This window comes from Neodiprion lecontei, chromosome 5, assembly GCF_021901455.1.
Source record: "Neodiprion lecontei isolate iyNeoLeco1 chromosome 5, iyNeoLeco1.1, whole genome shotgun sequence".
NCBI classification, from domain to species: Eukaryota; Metazoa; Arthropoda; class Insecta; order Hymenoptera; family Diprionidae; genus Neodiprion; species Neodiprion lecontei.
This window is the reverse complement of record NC_060264.1, coordinates 35,520,164-35,543,470: the sequence shown is the minus strand read 5'-3', so window position 1 is coordinate 35,543,470 and position 23,307 is coordinate 35,520,164. Positions and strand designations below refer to the sequence as shown.

The 23,307-nt window shown below is 39.7% G+C and overlaps 3 protein-coding genes across 3 annotated transcripts; 1 reads left to right on the top strand and 2 right to left on the bottom strand.

The window, feature by feature from the left end:
• The first annotated feature begins 300 nt into the window (after positions 1-300).
• LOC107217289 (ubiquitin carboxyl-terminal hydrolase calypso) lies at positions 301-7,297 on the top strand. The gene is made up of 8 exons (XM_015654773.2): positions 301-526; positions 771-985; positions 1,123-1,883; positions 2,480-2,613; positions 5,280-5,384; positions 6,103-6,419; positions 6,500-6,648; positions 6,731-7,297. Exons 1-8 carry the CDS (start codon positions 469-471, stop codon positions 6,807-6,809), a joined length of 1,818 nt encoding a protein of 605 aa, XP_015510259.1. The 5' UTR covers positions 301-468; the 3' UTR covers positions 6,810-7,297.
• On the bottom strand, positions 2,612-4,634 carry LOC124294795. Its single transcript, XM_046741973.1, has 2 exons — positions 4,333-4,634; positions 2,612-3,959 (listed from the first exon to the last, which is right to left on the bottom strand). The coding sequence occupies exons 1-2, from the start codon at positions 4,504-4,506 to the stop codon at positions 2,634-2,636; spliced, it is 1,500 nt and encodes a 499-aa protein (XP_046597929.1). The 5' UTR covers positions 4,507-4,634; the 3' UTR covers positions 2,612-2,633.
• A 399-nt stretch (positions 7,298-7,696) lies between the features above and the next one.
• On the bottom strand, positions 7,697-22,835 carry LOC107217225 (mediator of RNA polymerase II transcription subunit 12). Its single transcript, XM_046741974.1, has 2 exons — positions 22,006-22,835; positions 7,697-13,805 (listed from the first exon to the last, which is right to left on the bottom strand). Exon 2 carries the CDS (start codon positions 13,783-13,785, stop codon positions 12,415-12,417), a length of 1,371 nt encoding a protein of 456 aa, XP_046597930.1. The 5' UTR covers positions 13,786-13,805; positions 22,006-22,835; the 3' UTR covers positions 7,697-12,414.
• Between the last annotated feature and the right edge of the window lie 472 nt (positions 22,836-23,307).

Genomic DNA, 23,307 nt, shown 5'->3' with positions numbered 1-23,307 from the left:
TGCATACCAATTTTTCACTTGCCTTCGCCCTAATAACGAGTTAGGCCGAATACTCCTGAATTATCTCTTTCGTTTGCTTCATCTTCACGTCGAAGTAAACAAAATACGATCGTTCGATTTTTTCATTTCAAATAACTTGATATCATTGTCCAGAACAATACGATATGCATGAGTACTCTGTTATTTATTCCACATTTGAGTTCGCCACGCTTTTAACAGCATTGAAAAAACCACGCAGCCGTCGCGGCGCCTGGCGCCGGCGCATCTCGGCTCGATGGCGTCAACGAGCGCCATTTTGTTCAGCTCATTCCATTCGGATTCATTGACAGTTGGAAGTATGTGCGTGATGTTTATGGATTTTAAAAAATATGCAAGGCGCGCCGGATTGCATCGTATTCAAATAATTATTAGTAACTCGATACCGAGCTTATTGCTTTGCTAAATAGATGGACTACTCTAAAGACAATAATGCCGGTCGACATAAACCGCCTGACAGAAGGCTGGTTGGAGTTGGAGAGCGATCCAGGTGCGCAATAAGCAATCAAACGTTCCAGCATCCGGGTCCGAGATAAGAGCGCGTAGATCGCTACAATTCAAATATTTGAATTGTAATTCGAAACTGTGTTCTCACTCGGTTGCATTATAAAAAACTAACTAAATGGCATAGAAAACAGAAATAAGTTTTTCATCGTTTACAGAATAAAGATTACCTCATGTGTATTAACTATCTTATTTTTTTCGTTTGCTTATGTGAATAACTTTTCCATCAGGCCTTTTCACTTTGCTCCTTGAAGACTTTGGTGTGAAAGGTGTCCAAGTGGAAGAAATATATGATCTACAAAAGTCACTCGAGGGTCCGATCTACGGTTTCATATTTTTATTCCGTTGGATTGAAGAGCGCAGATCAAGGCGCAAGGTTGTCGAACAGGATGAGAGTTTCGTAAAGGACGAAGATATAGTCAATAACATATTTTTTGCACAACAGGTATGTAAATAATGTACGTTTACAACTTACACTTGGACAAATTGAACAATTGAAACAAAATTTATGATTTACTCTCCTGAATCGGTAGCAACTGCAATACACAATATATTTGAAAACTTTTCTTACCTATTTTCCAGGTTGTTCCGAACAGCTGTGCGACTCATGCTCTTCTATCGGTCTTATTGAACTGCCCCTCGATCCATCTGGGCACAACTTTGTCGCGGTTGAAAATCCACACCTCCGGCATGTGTCCGGAGAACAAGGGATGGGCGATTGGTAATACGCCAGAGCTGGCCTGTGCCCACAACTCCCACGCAATGCCCCAGGCCAAGAGACGCCAGGACAAAAACACAGGTGTATCAACTGGCAGATTCACTGGAGAAGCTTTCCATTTCGTCAGTTACGTACCGATCAATGGCAGGCTCTTTGAACTAGATGGTCTGAAACCATATCCCATGGACCATGGCCCTTGGGGAGAGCATGAGGAATGGACAGAGCAATTTAGGCGTGTGATTACCGACAGACTGGGGATGGCGACGGGTGAACAGCTCCAGGATATCAGGTTCAATTTAATGGCTGTAGTGCCTGATCGGAGACTGGCGATATCTCATAAACTGACAATGTTGAAGACCAACAGACAAATTGTTCTGGAGGCTTTACAACAGCTAGTGAAGTTGAGTCATTCTGAAAGCGCATCTGATAAAGCTGGTATACAGGGTGAAAGAGGAGACAGGAAGGAAAAAAGTGAGAAAATTACCGAGGATGAACACACTATTGCCAAAATTGATGGAGATGGGGCTCTTTCCATACCCACTATTAGTGTCGAACAGTGCGATGCTGTAAATAACGGCGGCGAAAACTCGGCCGCGAGCACCAGCACAGTGAAAAACGAGACAAGGTAATAAGAAACTAATAACAACTCGTGTCAATAGTTTGCCGAGTCCAGCTTTCCTATCGTAGATACTGGAGGTTCAAACTACGAAGTTTTGTTTTGGATTAACCCAAGAAACAATTAAATGAATCAATGAAAAGAAAAACAAAACGATACACTCGTGAGTATAATTTCGTCCGGAAATATCACCGCTTTACGATTGACGATCAGTTTCTTAAACTAGGTATTTACAAAATTCGCCCGTATTTTATTGAACTGAATACGTAATCAAAACATACGTTCACGCTGAATATGCGGTTTGCATATTTATTAGTTCAAAGATGCATACATACATTGACTTATAGCCCGTGAAGCTTACAGTTTGGTAGAATCGGTCTCACATGCCTTGAACGAGACATTCAACTATATAAATGTGATGTTGAATAGAACGGGTCGCAAGCAATGTTCTGAATTTCGGAGCACGAGTTCATTCACATAAGATTCAAATTTCTCAAAGAGTGGTATTTTTTCGAATTTGGAAGCATTGGCGCAACCTTATGTTGCGAGATAATAAATTGTTCCCGCCTTTTCTTACATGGATATAAGCGAATGATACTTTTCAGCGGCATGGAGAAAGTCGTAATGTGTGCTTTAGATTACGCGACGCCTCTAAGAATACAGACGTCTCCAGCCCACAGTTCGTCCAGTACAGATACGTCGTCGGAAATCGGTTCGGCGTTCAACTCTCCCACTCAAGGTAAGTGGAAGTGACGACAATTAAATAGCCTCGCATCGTTTCCTAGTCGTACAGACATTTTTCTGCTGACAAAATATCAAACTATTGGGACACACCATCCGACGGTATTCAATGTCCGTTGATTTCTTCTTATCAGAGTAACAGAGGTAGTAATGATTCTCGGACGACGGATCCCCGTGCTTTCCGATCGTCTGGCACGGATTCCCATCCGAGACTTTTTCCAGACTGTTCGTAGTCTTAGGTCTCGTAGTAGTAGCCGATATCCTGAGCGACGTCTTGCCAGAGTCTCCCAGACACAACGCGTATTCGTTAGTTTCGCAGAGTCGTTTGTACTGGTTGAAAGCGGTGTTTTTGGGACAAGAGAATTGACGGATTTTCGCAGTATCCGGGTCACAACGGTAATACTTGGTGCAATCGGTAGAATTTGGCAATCTCACGCCACTCGTGCACGGAATCAATTCCACAGTCTCAGTCGTTAGCATATGAGCTATACGCTTGTATTTACTTATAGTGAAGTACTGTCGATTTTCTAAACTGTCACTAACCACGACTATATTGTCAGCAGCTTGAGGTCCGTTCAACACCACATCCAAGGAATCAACGGTAGTCGATTCCTCCTGATCACGCAAGTCCGTTGTCTCTGGCTCCTTCGTTCCAGCATCGCTTGGTAGACCGGCAGCTTTATCGTTCTGCAATTGAGATTTAAGGATGTAATTCTTGATCAACAAATTTAGTATAGCCGAGTCTCGATTGCTATTCGGAAATCTCTCAGCGTTGGTATTATAGCCATTGCTGGTATACTGTGCCGGCGGGTTAGCAATCGTGCTTTTTACAGCCGAAGTCGTCGCGATTGCCGGTTGTCTGTCCAGAGGAACGCCCACGGCTTGATAGGCTATCAACCGTTCGATTAATTGAGTCAAACGCTGCAAGTGATTCTGAAGTTGTCCGCCATTTGCGTTCGAAGGTGTAGCCAGGGCCTGCTGGCCGTTTACGAAGTGATACAGGTAGTTGTCCTCGCTGTGCTTTATCGCTATCGGCAATCCGATGTTCTGAATTGTGCTGTCGATTTGGTTCGAGTAGGTATTCGGTGGCGTTGCTTCGATCAGAGGGTAGGGCGTCACCGTTGGCTGGACACTGTCACCCTTCTCAGAGTACTTGTCCGTATTGTCGAGAGACTCGCCATACTTCGACACACCGTCCTCGGCATACTCCAGATAACTCGTCTGCGTCGAGTCAATAAGGTTCGGAATTTGTTGCGTCGTTGTTTCCGGTGATTCCGTAGAGAGGATGTCACAAGTCCACGAATCTCCCGGCAGGACGCACATTCTTAGGTACGGTTGAAAAACCTGAGATCGAATCAACGATTGAATAAGTTTCACGAGGTTAAAGTTAGTAACGTTGTCGTAACGAAACATTGGGGAAAAATTTACTATTTCCTTAATTTTACAACGATTTTTAAGGAATTAGATTTCGAAGTATGAGTGTATTTTGTTTCAATACGGTTTACTGAATCTCACAATCAAACAATTGCAAAATCTCGAAATAACGGTTTTTCCCCAGCATTGATCGTCATGATAACGTTACCAACTTCAACATGATTTGATTTCTGCACTTTCAGGTGCTCTTGTGTAGCGTCAGATATAACTAAAAAAAGAATTGACTGTCGCGTTGTAGGTCACCTGACTCTTGGTAATGCTAGATAATTGCGACAAAACTCACCAAACCATTCGTGCACTTAGCCGGAGCCCAAACGTATCCTCCGCCGGGTAGATTGATGCAATTGTAAAAGATTGTGCAGCTCGTTGGATGCGGTTTCTTCGGTTCTGGACATCGCGACGTTGACCCGATGTCCAGGAGGGCCAGAAAAATTGAACATATCTCAATACCGCGCATGGTCTTTACTCAGAGGTTTTGGTCTCACTAAGAGCTTTCTTGCACTTCGAAATCTTCTTATACGTGTTTAACACATTCTCGCACAATTAGAACAGTCCTATTGACACTACTCCTGACTTCTGCTTTGTCGGGTACAGTTAGATGAACTTGTTTCACTCCCAGCGTATTACATCCTCAACTAACGTGGTGCAGAGTGAGCTATTTCCCGAATATTTTTCAACGCCATTCGAATGGCCGTTTTTTAAAATCTGGATTATTAAAAAAAATTATGCACATGCCTTTGAAAATTTCGGAAAACACAGGAACACATCATTTTTATATGAGATGTATAGAAATTTTTATATGGGTATAGAGATTGGTAACAGTTGTTTTTCGTGAAATTAATGATCGTGTTAGCAAAAAACTTCACTTCAACTTTCTTCTGAAATTTTGGAACACCCGGTCGAAATTTCTGTTTATGTAACGTGTGGTCATATACACTGTAGACATAACTGTCCAAATCACATCTACTAATTGTATACCTATATATCAACTCGAAATACGGCCAGTGGGTATTGAGAACAGTTATAGTTGCGGTTTTCTTGAAAGATAATCATGCGTGCCACTTCTTGACTAACCCGAAGATGACATTTGTCAGCATCATTTTGTAACTTGTGAGCAGAAGAATGGATAAATATGTTGATTAGAATGTGGAATTATCGTCAAAATTCTCAAAGAAACACTAATTTCACTGATTTCAAAAGAATACCACTAAAATTCATTAACATTTACAGCTTGGGGTTGGAACTCTGGTCAAAGTAGTCCGACATCGACAAAAGACTTCAAAAAATTTGTTGTCATTCGCGTGGCGGGGGATGAAAAACACGAAACAGGCTTGAGTAAGATTATTAAGTATAATTTTTTCTTCATCCGGATCTCGCGGCAACTCTAAAAATAACACAGGTCTGCAACGAAATCCTCCTTCAAAAAAAAAAAAAAAAAAAAAAAAAAAAACAAATATTACAGATGAGAAGGTTTTAATGTGCCAAATCTGTATCTGCTTACCAGTTTTTGCTGTCACGTATATATTACATGATATTATTTTTTTTTTTTATTGTTGAAAATTCAGAATTTGTTGAGTTTTGTTTTTGCATTTACACTACTTTAACCTATTTAAATAGTATCTGTACATATAAAACCAGTTCTAAATGATAAAAAGAGAATTTGAAGGAGAAATTGGAAAGTGAAGATTCGTTGCGAAACTCCAATCTATGATCCAATCTATGATGAAAATAAAGAAAACTACTAAATAACTAGAATTATACTCGTAGATAGATCTTCTGACGATTTTAATGTTTAAACTTTTCTGGTTAAAATTCGTAACCAAAAATAGAGTTTTATTTAAACAAAAGAACATTACATGAAAAGCATACGTGGTACATATTTTTTATTACCATATTTCGATTCAAGAGCATCAAATCTATTACATACCTATAATTAGGCATAATAACGACGAGAAAAAAACGTTCATTACTTTGCAGACCAATGTAATAATTATGTAATTGTAAAGCCTATCAATGTGTTAATAATCGTTTTCATACCCACCGCCTTTGACAGGTCGCTCGTTGGGTAATATAAACATAAACGGCAAGAGGCTAGTGTCCGACAGTGGTCATCTGCACAAAAAAGTTTGCCTCTCTGGAGAGGTGCGAATACCGCACGCTCGGGTTAAAACGAGTAACGGTGACACGGTAACGGAGGAAAAGAAGGTTGAGAAAATGGATTCAAAATTGTGCTCGAAATATCCGGAACTATTCGAGCCGCACACCTTCGCCCCGAAGGACCTTCTGGCGTTACTGAAGAACCTGGAGCACGAGATAAGCATATGCGAGAACAGTTTAAAAGACGAGAACGACAAGAGAAACAAATACAAAGTGAGTCGGTTTTCGGTAGACTTGGCAAAAAGGAAAAATATGGAAATTTCGGTTCTTATTCTATCGGTGTTGTTTCACAGATCGACGACTGCAGGCGGACTCACAACTATGATGAGTTCATTTGCACCTTCCTATCTATGCTAGCGCAGCAAGGGAAACTCGCGGAATTGGTCCAGCAGCATCTGTCTTTGAAAAAACATACCTCTGTACCAGTCAGCCGCGTTCACAGGTAAGACACTCGTTTGTTCCGACAGATTTTACGTTCATTTGGTTTTCTCGATTATTTCGTGATGTTGATGTCATGCTTGCAGGTCAGCAAAGAAAACGGACTCGAGACCGAATTCTTCGCGACGACGCCGAGGCAGGACCAAATGCAAGAAACGTAAATAAGTTTGTTGTTACAATTTCTAGGTCTGCGAATGAAATAATGATCACGATATTAATATTATCGTTTTAACATAATCTTAATCACATTTACCGCGTGATAGAAATAATGAATTGTATATGCATTAATACAATTTTTCACATTAAGTTGTTTAAACAATTTTAAATAAACATGTTTGACCACTTTCATTTTTACTGCTGGCATTAAACCGATGAAACCAATGTACAATCTTTGGATCTACAATCTAGTAACACGGCATATTACAATAGTGCAAATATCGATTTATGCATAGACGCACACGTATACTGAGAAAATTTCGAAAATCTCCGCAATTCGTTGTCTCTGCCATGCGGAAATTCGTACTTCTGTAATACTCGTATTATAATTATCGCATCTGATTCAGTATAAGAATATGTATACAAGTCTGCTTGTAATAATTGCATAAGTATGCAGTGTATGTAATATAATAATAAATAATACAAATTGAGTCTAACTGTCTCCTTTCATTTATGCTCCATTCCCAAATTTGATCGTTTTTAAATATCTGGTAGGCGGCGCCACTACGTGACGTTTTTGATTTAACACAATGCGATCATTCGCATATCAATAAGTAACAGATACTGTATTAAACAACTTGACAACAGAAGTGAAATGCCTAAACTAATTGTGGAACTTTGATTACGCAATATCGGTGTGGAATAAATTAAAATCATTTCTTACAGATTCTTTGCTCCTTTCTGAAGTAGTAAACGAAAAACCGGGGAAAAAAAGAAGGGTATGGTGAGACTTCGACCGCTCAAATGTTCCCCACTTTGGTTTACTCCAGTTGCACGATAAAAAAAAAGGTCGACAAGGACACGAATGTGTTTGGCAAAAATGAGTGAAACCTCTCTTAAACATATTCCTATTACTAGGCACATTTATTCACCAGTCGACGCCCTAATCCAATGTATGGTGTGTGTAGTGTATACATGTGTTGACGTGTTCATATATACATATGCTCCTTAGATATGTTTTTATATTATACATACTTATTAGATATTATATATAATTATACAGTACGTACTCAGGCAATATTTGTCGCTTCTTCGCAATAAAAAGCTATCGATCATGTTGCGCACCTTTCCTGAGTAAATATCTGCCACTAACTTTCAAATATTCTGCTCTAGTTAAAAAATACTAGTTAGAAAAATTTCATCAAATTTGCATAAAAATGTAGATATGTATCTATCTACATGTCTATATGTATATGCTACACGGGTGATGAAATACATCGCGGCATGTTTTGAAATTGTTTTTTCTCACTTTGGGGTTACCGAACTTGCAACACACAGAGCAGTTTTCTTCTTTCCTTTTTCTATATTTCTTTCCTATTAACTTGCCACCCTCAGAATTATATTTTTTTTTTTCTCGAACCTGTGCTGCATATTTGATCAAGATTATACATAAATATATCTATATACACTCGTCGTTTTTCACGAACAATAGAAAAGAAATAGAAAAAAAACCAAAAAAAAAAAAAAAACAGTGAATGATAACGTTTAACCAATAAATAATTAGAATCTAATGTGTATAATAATTGATAAATCGCGTTCGATAGGGTTTCACCGAGACGTAATTTGTATATAACAAATCACACACTTAAGGCATATCAAGATCAAATATTACGGTACGTTGCATATTTGTTGCATATAAACATAATATAATAAACATACGAAAAAATTTCAAAACTTTACCATGATCGTTGTATTATTATAATGCACAAAGTATACATATATCACTTTTATATCTAGTCGACATAGCACTTCTATCAATATTTTTTCCACGGTGTTATTTATTTAAAAATTTTTTTAAAGTTTTTTTTTAGTTTTTTACTTTCTCATACAATAATTTTCCTTACCTCACAAGTCATATAAATATTATTTATATTTATACTATATATGTATGTATAATATGTATGCATACTGAACTACACTATATTTTGTATGTATAATATATTTATATAATAAAAGTAGCAAACGATATAAAAACAATGACAGATAGAATAGGAAAACTTCAGTCCTGTATACCTGCGTACGATATATGCATAATATTTTCATCTTTTCAACACCAATATTTATAAACAGTCTTGCATTGGGCTTACAGAGGATCAATCAATTGTTATTTTCATAAATTATCACCATCAGAATTATCTTCATTATAGTAAAAATTGATTATTTTTATATCACGTTAGCTGTGGCTCTGGCTGCGGCTAGAATTTCATGTGTCTGTCATATTCTTATCTACGGTCCTAATGATATAGCTACGTACAAGTTCAAACGCCCCGCCTCTCCCCTCTTGCCAAGAAAAAAACAACAACAAAAACATCCTCGACACAAAATATATTCTCGCAATTACGTGTAGAAACAATTGCACTTCAAATTTCACACTCACATTATTTTATATAACACAATACGAGAAATCTTAGTTGAGTATTGTTACTAAATGGGGTGCAATTTTAACTGTTATTATGATCATTCTCTTGCTGTTTAATGATTTCTTACAATATTATAATATTTATATAAAATTATAGACAGTATGGTCGTTTGTTTGAGTGTGTGTATTTGTGTATTGCGTGTAAGTTTTTCTTTAAATAGTATACAATTTTACACATACAGTTAATATAATAAATAATTTCTGGTTACGTCTACAATATTAGTGTTTTTCTTAACATACAATATAATATGATATAACAATACATATGTATATATAAATGTACAAACATATGCATGCATACAACGGTAATAATGCTATAGCGTTGTTGTTATTATTGTTATCACTATTATTAATATTACTCTTATTACTGGTAATAGATAAACTTTTATATAGTTACACTGTGTATACCCTATTGTATAACGTACGATTTCATGGGCCAGATATTCTTCCGCGTCAAAGTTACTTTTTGCACCACATTTTTGTGATTATTTTTTATTTTTTCATTTTTTTCTAAAAATACGGCGAACGATTGTTAATTTATTTACACATTCCCTTAGAAACGCATAATGGAATCGAATGAAACTTTATAACGCGACGAAGCAATGCTCGACCCATGTAATTATATCCGTACTAATTTCAAATATACTTCATGTCTCTCAAATCTCTCCTAGTTTATATGTAATAGTTTAGAATAGTTTCAAATGATTCTGTTTATGTACGTTTAACTTTTATCTTTCCTTGTTTCACTCAAGTTTGTTATGTCTCGTTTGCGGCCTAGATTCGGATGATAGATTATAGCCACATTTCGGTGCCCCACCTTTATCTCCTTTTCGCACATCCATGTAAATATAAACGATGTCCAATTTTTTGTTACCAATTCCTTTCTTTTACTCAACTCTTATTATATACGTGATATCCAAAAATACATTGATATTCGCATTCGAAAAATATATGACTTAAATATATAATGTTTGTGTATTGTACGTAGACATATTTATGGATATATTCATTATATACACATACTTATATATTTATATGAATCTGTATAATTTCGTAAAAGTGATGTGAATAGAGACAGAATCGTCGATGGTCATTTATATTGATGAACATATCGAACGTTTTTTTTTTCTCGTCCATTTTGATCGATCGACAGACATTGTTATTGTTAAATCCGAAAGCAATTGTATATATTATTTTAATAACATCATCCAGTTATGCGATTTTCAACGCCTCATGAAAAGCAATTCATGCTACGATGTGGTAACGTACAGAATTTAGTTGGATTATCGAAATCGAAGATCTTCGTAAATATTAAACTGTTTCAAGTGAAACATTACACACCATGGCGCCAGCAATTATCCAAATAAGGATTATTTTTTTTTAATTCCTTCCTAAATATCGCAAGTGAAGGCAAGAACAAGTGTTTCTTCTCTAGAAATGATAATAATAATAAAGATAATAAAAATAACAACAAAAGTGATAACAGTAATAGTAACAATAATATTAACAATACTGGATAATTGGGTACTGAAGAAGATCTTCGATTCCGCAAGTCTCAATCGGTTTCAAAACAATTCAGAAACCAGAAGGAAATTGAAAATTAGGCGGCGAAGGAGTCGAGGATAGAAAACTACGGACAGAAGTATAAAATATATAGTGACAAAAAGCGAAACGAAATGAGTGAGTACTGTCAACAAACGTTGCGTTGTATACAGTGGTGATATTTGTAAAATTGCGAATTCCCTCGACTTTCATTGCATCACGAATAATATAAATATATATAGTCGGTAAGAATATGATGATATTTGATTAATAAATAGCAATCATTGTTTTAGAAATATCGTGGTGGCGATGGTTGCATCGATACGCGTAGTATAAATCCGATTACACCTATACTGCATTCAGAGAGATAGGATTTCACGGATTGAAAGTAGCTAGCGATGCTTTATAATTATACCGATAATAATATTAGTAGCAATAGTAGTAGTGTAGTAATAGTAATAGTATAGTAGCAGTAGCAGTAGCAGTAGCAGTCGTGGTGGTTTAGTGTAGTAATAACATCAGGTGTACACAATGGTGGCGAAAAATATTATATCATTATTATTAACATTATCATATTATTATCAGAATCGTCATTAAAATTCATATTGTGATTGTTATCATCATTATTTGTTTACGCATATTGGTCTAGCGGTCTCTCCATAACGTAACACAGATCGTATATATATATATGTGTGTGTGTGTATACAGTATACACACATATATCTGCATATTGTTGTTCTTCAACAGCTATAAAATGTCCACCCTCAAATCCTCAACGCCAGGGCGAAACTTTAGAAACCATCCGTAGACTTTCCGCTCCACCAGTTATTCGTATCCATCTCAAATTTTTGTCGATATCGATGCAAGTACGCGAGAAAAGAAACGCTTCGAAAGTTATTATTCAATATACTCAATCACATGGAATACTGTTGATACTTGCAGTATGCTTGTTTGTTTCTTTTCTTGGTAACTTTTTTCGTTATCCACTACCTGAATATTCTCTCAGTCATCGCCAAGTCTGCTAGTCTGCTACAAGTTCAAGTTTGAGAATTTCGTTGTTTCCAAGATAAATACGGTCAAAGCAATAAAGAAATCGTTTGCAAGCGTGATTACAATGACTGATGTGCAATGCATAGGACCGTACAGATGTATCAATAGATCGAATAAAATTCAATAATAGAAGGCTTGAAATCGTAAATTCGTATTTTATCAAAGTATATATGAAAAATCTTAGTTATATGTATATATATATTTTTTCGATATAACGATATTCTCGCAGAAGTTACAGAATTTGAAAAACTTGGATACGGGGCACGATTTGAAGAGATATGGGGAGCGGTACCGTAATAAATTGAGGTCCGAAGGGACAGAAGAAGACGGGATGTGATTAATCCATTACCCCGTGTAAATCCGGCTTTTACAATCATTTTCGACTCGTACGAAAGAGTCGTGGGTAAAAACGGAACCGGGCGGTAATACGTCGTTTGTAAATATACATTGATGTCTGTCCGTTCATCGGGTAATCGGTATATATCCATACAGAATCATCACGCGTGATATTTCCAACATTGGAAATACGTGCACCGTAATATTTCACTGTGCCGCAGTGATAGGAACCTGCGCTGCCTGCTGTTGGTGCTGCTGCTGCTGCTGTTGTTGCTGCTGCTGCTGTTGTTGTTGTTGTTGTTGCTGCTGCTGTTGCTGCTGCTGCGGCTGCTGTTGTTGTTGTTGTTGGGGTTGCTGTTGCAGTTGCTGTTGCAGTTGCTGTTGCTGCTGTTGGGGATCTCCAGACTTGCTCAGACGGAGTATCAACTGTAACGAGGCGACCTCTGACGCTAAACGATCGAGCCTCGACTTGACTTCGTGCTCGGTCTCGGGAACGGGGGCAAGATTTCCAGGACCGGGCCACTCGGCCCCGAGGGATATCCCGGAGTCTCTCTCGTCGCTGGATCCCTCGTTGTCCCAGGGCGGCGAGGCTCGTGGGCCGGGTTCCTGCTTTATACCCTGCAAGGCGAGGAGAGCGCTAGCGGCGTCCTTGTCGCCGATCCTCGACTTGTGTCTGAGCTTGTGTGGCAGGCTGTTATTAACAGTTGTCTGAGCGGCGGTAACCTGGGGTCCGCCCTCGTCGCCGCTGCCCGATGAGACCTCGAAGGGTGACTGGGTCCTGCGACCCCTTGACAAGTTGAGAGCGCTCGTCGTGTCGAAATGCATCGCCGGATGGCTGTAGGTGTACTGGAAACTGTCGGTCTCGGGGTAAGCCGTCGTTTCCGGGACGTATAGCTGAGCAGGTGACCTGGGAGACCTCGCGCCGCTGACGGGTTGGTGGATTACCGATGTGGGAACAGGGCTCGGAGACCTGGCGTATAAGATAGCGGCGGTCGGCGGGAGTTTGGGTCGTTTGACGAGCGGCGGTTCGGTCGGTAAAGCAGCGAGCACGTGCTCGGCGCTTATCTCCGACTCGCCGCATATACCGTACTTGTCGCGTATCGCTTCAAGCTGGGCCTTCAGAATGTGGTTCTCTTTGCTAAGCTCCATCACCCGCTGTTCCAGCACCATGTCATTGAAACGGCGTTTCTCCCGCGACCTCTTGGCGGCCTCGTTGTTCCTCCGACGCCTGTCCCAGTAGCTGTCGTCTTTCTTATTGTCGGGTATGAACTCCCGTTGTTTCCTCTGGGAGAAGAGCTCCTTCCTGAGGTCGAAGTTCGGCCCGTATGTATCCGGATGACTTTGGCTCTCGGTGTCGCTGTGAGAGTGCTGCGACGTGCTTTGCGCCCCGTGATGACTCTGGTGACCGGGATGGGCCGGGTGATTCAGGGGCGGCATAGGGCCGTGATGTCCCCCCGTGTGAGGTCCTCCGTGACCTGCGTGAGCCATACTGTGTCCTCCCGGCATATTTAAATTCAGGCAAGCGGTTTCACCGTTGATGGGCGATCCATTTTGACGGGCGACAAATTCTGCTACCATAATTTGTCTTCTTATAACATCTGTAACAGAAATTACGTAATATACAGTTTGACTCGACATTAAACAAATTAAATTTCAATTCAATCAATGTTTCACACTTCGTTGCTAATAACAATATTATACGCACGGTATACAATTTGTGACGGTATAATATAAGGCTGTCTTGAACAGGTGTTTCTTTTATTTTCAAGGCTGTTCTCGTTCTCAAGGAACGAACACATAAAACGAGAAAAAAGAAGAGAGCGAAAGAGAATGATAAGTACTAGATAACCTGGGACGCGATAACGTTCAGGCAAACCGTGATCCTTGGACGTGAAAATGCAGTCAATATTTAATTAGTTATTTTATTTTTTTCCTTTTTCTTCTTTTTGATGAACGCACGTATATATACTTATCGACGCTACTGTACGTGACTGAAGCATCCTATAAAAAAAAAAACAGAAAAAAAAACAAACTTGCGCGATGATTACAAAACGGAATTATCCGAGGTGAGTATTAAATACATACTTGTACATTCCAAGGATTGTCGTCAATGTTGCGTTTATACATGTACCAATGATAGCTGATCTATCAGTATGTGTATAAACCTATGTATTCAATATATTGAAGCCAAGTACACAATGGTTAACTTATGCTGCAGCCAGGAACAAGGAACTAACATTGTATTCGACCTAGAGAAAATAACCTCCGCTAACCAGCGACTCAGACTCGCGGAGAATTGCGGCATGATCGTTTCGTTGTCACCTTGTCAACTCATTGACTTATACGTACCACCTGTATAACAAGTGTAATGTGTGATCATGACAATTTTCAATTGAAAAACTGTCCTCGCGACGACGCGATCCGGCGTATGAATATGTGTAAAGGTATATATATTTAGTTATGACGAATTAGACAACCCCTGGAAATCACATGAAAAGCCATTATTCAACAACATTTCTGAAAATCATAAAAACGTCCGTGTTATTAGACGTACAGTAAATACGTCGGACATAAATTTCAAGTGTCCAGATATCGGTTTCGAATTGAAAAAAGCAAATCATGCTCAAGTTTCGTAAGTTGTGTATATATACTTAGATACTCGTGATCACCCTGATTGTACATTGTGTGCACACGCAACTATTTATTGCGCAATAGACGAAATCGCAGCAGAGTCCTGATCAGCCTGTAAGTACGTGTTCGGTGTCGTCTGAACGTGTTAACAAAATGAATCGGGTGCCTCGAATTCTGAATGACGCGATGCAACAGTTTTAGTCTTCTACTTGGCTACGAAGTAGCAATAGATAAATAATTGTCACCCTGCCAACTGTACAACCAATGATAATGACGCCAGGAGTAAAAAAGAAAAATATATATATATATATAAGAAAGCCAAAAAATTGTTACTAGCCAAACCTATCAACAGCGAGGCGTATTTAATGTATATTCCGAACGGTCCTCGATACTTGGTGCTCGTTGAGTGACCAACCGCCGTTCGACGCGTTCGAAAATTGAAATTCAAAATCTGCCCGCTCCAACCGTAACGCTTATCACGGTGGCTATCGCGTCACTCGGCCGATCGGTGTCTGTCTGCAAATCTAATCGTAAGCCCCGGTGCACCGTCTATAACTTTAACCACATAAGATCCATTTGTAGCCGGTAACCAAGCTTAACCTGGACTAGAAACGGAGAAAGAGGGAGAGAAGGATGGCTTTTATCTTGCGGCTTTGTCGGATTACGCAACCTGCTGCAAGGTTGTGCCCCGTTCTACGGCCACGTGCTCGCAGTCGTTACAACCGCGTTTTAGGTACAAGTTGGCTCGTTTCTCGACAGGCGTCTCTGCTCGGCGTGCCGTGGCAGCGCGTCGATGACCTAGGTAGTCGATTCGCTATTATTTCCGGTTGTCAAATATTCCCGGAATTTTATTAAGCAATTGAGAATTCCCCGCTTGGGAATGCCTGTGTATGTATAATGTACGCATACATATAAATATGTATGTATAGCACACACACATGTAAGACCGGGTGAATCATTCGTGGAATAAATCACTGGATCCGTGTTCGGGCTCATGCACGCGTTATGTTGTTGGAACGGCCAACTACGTTCCGCTTATTATATTAAATTTCCATCCGACGAATCTAAACGCTACACGTCATTCCCTCAGTGTTCGAGGGTCCCAGAATTACCAAAAGGACGAGGAAAGTCGGTCCGACCGCGCTCCAAATAGAAACATGCTGCATACACAATTCTGCGAATACATTAGCGATGGTCATGCAATAATATGCTTGCGTACGGTACAGCCGAGCTGTTTGGCGTTACGCAGTCCCTGGATGATGAAATCTTGTGATATTAGTCAGAGGTTAATAGCTATAGATAATTGTGTAGTTATCAGCCGAGGCTTCTGACTATCCTGCTGCGTGTAAATTCCTCTTTTATACACATATACGTATGTGAATACATTGGCACAAGGAAATCCTAATAAAGTCACGCGACGTGATTAAATTTTAATTCAATTCTATGATTCATAATTTTTCCCCTTGTTGTTTTCTCTTTCTCAAATTTTGCAGCACAATAAACACTAGGCATATTTTTTTTTTTACTTCGAAAATCGTGCAATGTTGAAAAATACTCAGAAGAAACATCGAGAAGTTTATGCAGGAAAAAACTATCGATATTTCGGATCGAAAAACAAGATGGTAGTTTTCCTCCAGGAATTACGTAATTCGTGCCACCAGAGTCTTATAATATATCAGAACTATCTATCCGAGTAACTGTCACGTGTTGGACCGTATAATCTCCGGCTATGCCTAGGTTCACTGTTCACGCAACGAAACGCGTCGCGTCGCATTCCATCTCCTTGCCCCGCCGCCTCGCTTGCCAGAAGCCTATCTTACTACAGCGCGTATAACGTGTAGGCATCTATTCAGGTATAACGGAAAAAAAAAAATTTACCTAATTTATTACGCAAGATAAGTACAGCTACGTAACTTACACAGAGTAACTGTTAATTCTGTTCCTCATTGTCACAGCTACCGCTCGATCTACTATTTGTAAGCGTGTGTTTGCGTGTTTCAACAAATTATATCATCGATGGTGATTTGTTTTGCGTGAAATGATTATTTCGATTCAATCTTATTCTCATCATTTTTTCTTATTCGTGTATGTACTGCAACAGCATAATGGGTATTTCCTCCGCGTGATGTCACGATAAGAACACGTTTGAAAAATAAACGATAAAAAAAGAAATGAGAGAAAAAGACAACATAGTACCGACGACGTTGTTGACCAATATCTACTGCACGAAACACATGAATTATAAATCTATGCCCGAGTAGTGGTTTATGAAAGTTTGGGATAAAACGGAACGTGAATCGTCGCCGTAGTATGAGATAAGCGGTTATGTTATTCAACATACTGCGATATAATATTAAGTGGCCTGGTTGCAGGGGCATTATCGATGTGAAGTGTGTATTTTATTCGTTTAAATTTTCCCTACTCATCCTCCTCCTTTACCATTTCGCTCTCTTTATCTAGTCCCGTCGCAGCAGCTGAGCTATGCCCGATTAATCCCGGTGACGAGTATACTATTAGTAGGTATGTATGTACTAAGCATAGCCGTTGGTAATGGTGGGACGAAAGGAAGGGGGTGAAGCGATCATCTCCGTGTTGCGCCGGCACGTGTTACCCTGGTAATATTGCGCAACGATTATTATTATTACCTATTATACATGTATACACGTGTCATCGCAACTACGCAGTGATACAATGTAACGGTATAACAGCACAAGATTGCTTAAAATTGTGCAAGATAATACATATGATCCATATTATCTCGACCTATAATCATGATTTTGTATAAATATATATTTATATAAAATGCGTATTGATAGCAGTTCAAACTATCCCCGCTATCTTCTTTTCTTTCTCTTCTCAATCTGTCGCGTAATCATAGTACGTATAGACGCCGCAAGCTTTGATTATCAAACACTGTAGATAAACCTCACCATACGAATACACGTGATACAAACATCGGTAGGTGTAAGTATGTATAGTAATATTCATTAGTGTCTTAACTTTCCGGTTACCTTGTTTTCTGTCCAAAACAAAATGCGAGTTCGATTCAGATCGGTAATAAAACATGTAGTAAGCTAAGCGAACTTTGTTTTCAAGCTGATACATCTAGGCACTACGAAATTTTAATATACATATACCTACTTTGTTGTTTCAAAAAAAAAAAACGGGAATCTTGTGTACGAAATATAAGTGGTACGTATATCAGTTGCGAATAAGTACGTCAAACTACAACGTAGTAACTAACACGGCGGCTGGTTTTACCGCGTTAAACATGTACATAAGGGATTTTAGCAGCCGTCAGTAACAGAATTATCAATCCCGTTGGGTGTACACAGTTGATTTGATAATTAAATGGATGGGTGGCATCCGGGTTACAGATGGATGGAACAATCACATCTTCGCATTAATATAAACCGCGCATAAATGAATGAATGGATGAAGAAACTCTCCACGACCTATGCACAAAGAGTCAACAATAAAAGGATAAGAAAAAAAAAAGAAAGAAAGAAAAAGTAAAACATCAACTAATTGTAAGTGCACGTATTTTTAGAGAAGTTGTTTTGCAGGATTGCACAAGTTTTGTAAAACAGACCTATAAATCAGTGGTCAATTCATTACGTATTTATTGCGTATTGGACGAACGAGCATGATTCGCTCTCATACACCGAGATTGAGCAAACAGGAAATCGATTAGACGAGGGACACGTGCTCCGCAAATGTTATCAGCTTTTGTATTAAAACGATTGACATACATAAATAGATATAAACGAGTATGAGCCAAAGAGTCGTGCATCACGGTTACGAGAATAACAAAAAAAAAGAAAAGACATCAGGGTAGGGAATCGACGCAAAAGTGTTCGATGGCTTGTAGGTACAAATAACGCGTTGAACAATGTTCCTGACCGCACCGACCCATCGATGTATCGATCGATTTATCAATCCATCGTGTACCCTATGCAACTCTCGAATGTAGAGAAATACTTGGAAAGTTAGATGGACGGAAATGATAGCGAGCCTCCGTATGTGTGTCACAAAGCACCGTTACCCGCCGACCAGCGCGCGCATATCATTTGCACGATAATATACCCACGCCTATAGTACTTTTTGACATCATTACATCACTACTATTATCACTATCCCGTGTCGATAATCTGTCGTCTATCTATGCAAGAGTTCTCGTTTCCACGTATTTTTTCTTCGTTCGCTCGTAATACTCTATCTTAGTCAAGTGATGTTAAAGCTCAAGTGAGAACCGTACGCAATAAATTATTGGATCCATGCATAGACTTATAGAGGTAGACTGCGCGTTCTGTGCACCGAGCTGAAGCTGTAATTAGAAAGAGAGAGCAACAGCTGGAGCCGGATCTCTCTGTTGCACGATCGAAAAAGTCGGGAGCAGCCGCCGGGCGGGGAGGTATACTTTTACGAGTCTGTGTGTTTCCCCCGTCAAGTTACCGATCAGAGTGAGAGATCCGACTGCGGCTGTTGTTCTCTCTTTCCAGTTACGGCTTCAGCTCGTTGCACAGGACCGCGCGCAGTCCATCTTTGTAAGTCGTCTGTGGGTCCGTGCTCGTCAAATAATGCGGCAGGTATAGAACGCGATGCGGAGAACGCGGAACATTTCTAAGAGCGTTAAAATTCTTCTGTGTATGTAGTTATCGCATCAAGTTATCGCAATGCCGTAGTATGAAATTATCACGTCACGAGTGCATACGCACGTCGCGTAAGTAAAGCGTTAAACTTACGCGTATGTAAAGAGATTAGTGTTTTAAGCGGTAGTATATATAAGTATAGTAGTAGTGGATAGTCGTCAAACATGATACACCACGTGCGCGCGTGATTGCGATGTTCGTAGCACGAAGAGTAAATTAGGCCGTGGCCTACTTTGCGTCCTCTCTTATGTAGCTGTATGTGTCGTGCACACAGCGTATACATGTAACGCCTATAATACCGGACCAGAGGAGAGCGTCAAGTAGGCAGAGTTTCGACCCTGAACGAGAAGGAGGCTCTCCTCTTCCTACCTCTTGCCACTTATTTTCTCTTGCATTGTTCGAGTTTTTTTTTCTTGTTTTTTCCCATTATCACTGTATTACTTTTTACTACTTGTTACAGTTTTCTTTTCGGTGTAACTGGTGATTACTCTTTGTTAACGATATCGAGTTAGATAATATCAGCGTACACGCACCCTCTGTTTATCAATACTTTATACGTGATATTTATTCATTCTTTCTACACCCTCGCAATGAGCTGCAGGTAATTAGATAGATACGCAATAATCGCGGGTTTTTTTCTAGGTTCTAAAATATACGCGCACTACGATAGACACGTGCTACTTTTAGCAGTCAAACTGATAATACAGATATCAGATTACCATGTAATCTATAACCGGGCGACAATAAATATGACGGAACAATACGTAATGCGTAAGTATGTAGTGGTAGTGTTGGTAGTGTTACAGCAGTAGGCACGCAGGCAGGTAGCGACAGCGCAGATGTAAAAGCTGCAAAAATATTTGCGAGGACCGACGAAACTAGGTCAACGTTGATTATTGTTATTATCATTATTATTACTGTTGTTTGTGCTATTTCAACTATTATTAACTACTGCGACATTCGATGTACCTATCTGACGATAAGTTATTTTGTGTTGCTCCATTTTTTTTGTGTCTTTTTTTCTCGCAATTCTCTCTCCGCAAAACATTTCTTATCATCGCTCAAGGCGGAATGAAATAACAACGTGTGATCCACTTGTAGCAAATAAGCGTCGCGTGCATACATCGATAGTGTCAAGGTGCGTATGGTGACAGTGTGGATAAGTGTTTGTCAAATTCTTCAGGTTCAGTTGAAACAGGTGGAATCTATGTTGCAAAGTTACAGATTTCTGAACCTATATATGTAACAATATAATACGATGTCGCGATTTGTTGCATAAGTGCGATATAAATATAAATATGGAAATAATATTGCGGATCGTTGTGAAAATTCAGGTCAACGCCCGATTATTATTAGTTAAGCGTATAAATTGTTGAGATAATTTTTTTTTCTTTTTCAATTAAAAAAGTGTTGCTGCTTTTCGATACACACCCCAGACCCCGTGGGTGTTGTTATCTTACTGTGATAAACACGTCAATCATCGACACATCACGGTCCATATGCATAAAACAATATTGATCGCAGAGCTTTTTTTTGTGCTAAATCGCGCAAGGGATTAACGAACCTATTCCTAACGGCCGATATACCGCAATGAATTGTATTACCGATATGTTGCGCCGTTAATAAAACATACCTCCTCAACACGCGCTTACTCATCGCATCGGTATACGTGCAGTATGCGTCTGTCAATATCAATTTGTAGCTTCAGCACAAAGGCAACCATCATCGAGACTCCAAGAATGGCCAATCACTGCAATATGCACTCATAACGTCACTACGTAACAATGTTATGTATATCGACGAGGAAGAGATAGATGACACCGCATGAAGTAATAGTGACAGATCTTTCTCCACGCGTTTATATATTTTTATTTACAAGTTTGGAATAATTTTTATTTACAAGTTTGGAATAATTTTTATTTTATTTTGCTTCTTGCGGGTTGTACCTGACGAAATAACTTGGAAACATTGCGATATGTTTTTCTTGTAGATCCGATGAGTAAACATTATTTCAACTGTCTGACTCAAGATTTAATGAAGAATTTTAAATCCAGCATTGTGTCATAACAAGATAAGTGTGACAAAATTAAATGCGGCGGGTGAGTATGAATGCATTGTAAGTTACAGGTAGAGTGGGACTTACGAAATTGTAATTAATTATTATTTCAATGTCACTGTCGGTGTAAACGAGGCGCGCTGCTCATAACGTTACTCAATACATCGCTATTTGCATATGATTAAATCGGGTTTATTTTTGCCCATGTACCAATTGCATAATCTTTTAGTTTTTTCGGTGGCCTGCAGACGCGTGCCTTTCTTTCTTCCTCGCTTTCTTCTTGTTTCACATCTCTTTACCTTTGTTGCTTTGTGTTTATGACAATACAAATGTCGTACGTGACGGTAAAAAAATCTCAGAGATAACACCGTGTTGTCACAGTTAGACGTCACAAGAAAAAAGAAGAAGAAGAGGAGGAGGAGACGAAAATTTTGAACTGAGCAAAATACGTGTACTTACCAATTTTGAAAGGTTTTTTTGTCGTTTTCCTTTTGGTTATGGTTGTTGTTTTTAAGTCCAATAAAAAAGAATGACAACTCGCTATGTTGTTCACTTGTATTAAAACGTTTTCAAGTCAATCCTCACAGCGGATATAAATCGGATGTGTTAAAAACGTAGTTAAATATAATAAAAATAACACTTTCACACACAATTGCTTTCCAATATTTCAGTACCTATTGCCGTATAGTTTGTAAACTGTTGTAAAGTGCGCGCAGATCGTTGATATGGACGGACACTGAAGACCACGTGTGTTCATATCCCTCGTAGCGTCTCGCGAAGACTGACGGTTGATAAAACTCAATATTAAAACTTGGCTAAGGTGGTTAAAACGTTCCAATGTGCCAATTGTCTTCCTCCCCGAGTATAACTGTCAGTGCCAATCACAGTGATATACGACAAGTGTAAGTTCGCCGAAAAGTTGAAAACGGTGTAACTTCCAACTTCCAACTATTACGCAGTATTTACGTATGTTTACAAGGTAAAAAATAAATTTAAAAATATTCGATTAGAACCGTACGCGTAGTAACGACGACGTCACGAACATTGACTCTGTCACTTTCGTAGAAAAATATTAAACAAGTAGCGCCGTCGTATTTGACTAAATTCTTGTTTCAAGCGATAACGAATTGTGCCTTGAGTAAACGGTTTTCAACGTCACGCATCCACGACCTCAAATAACACGTGCGAACGGCTCGATACCGCGATCAGAACTGACTCCGCCAAGCCGCCTCGAAGTAGGTACGAGACTCAGTCGCGAGTTCGGTCTGCCGCTGCTGCTGCTGCTTCCAATGTCGCCCGCCACCTCCCGGCTCTTTCGTTTAGGCGTCGAGTAGTAGAGGCGGGGGGGGGGAGGGAGAAGGAGGAGGACGAGGGTGAGGGCGACGCGGCTGGCTCACCGTCGTCGTTCCTCCTGTACGCCGTGTCGCCCTCCGGAGGTGTGTGTGTGTGTGTGTGTGTGTGTGTGTGTGTGTGTGTGTGTGTGTGTGTGTGTGTGTGTGTGTGTGTGTGTGTGTGTGTGTGTGTGTGGGAGGAGGGGGCCTTACTCTTCTCGCGACGATGCCTGGAGAGGGAGACGAGAGCCGAGAAGCCGACGTCGCGCGAAGCACCGCGTCGCGTCTCGTCGACGCACCGTACGGGGGAAGTTTATGTTCAGGATCAACCTTTCTCTCATTTTCTATCTCGTTCTCGCTATCCGGTCGCTGTCTCCCCGCGTTCTAGAGTCAGTCACATAATCCTACACCCATTTGTGTTTACTGCGTT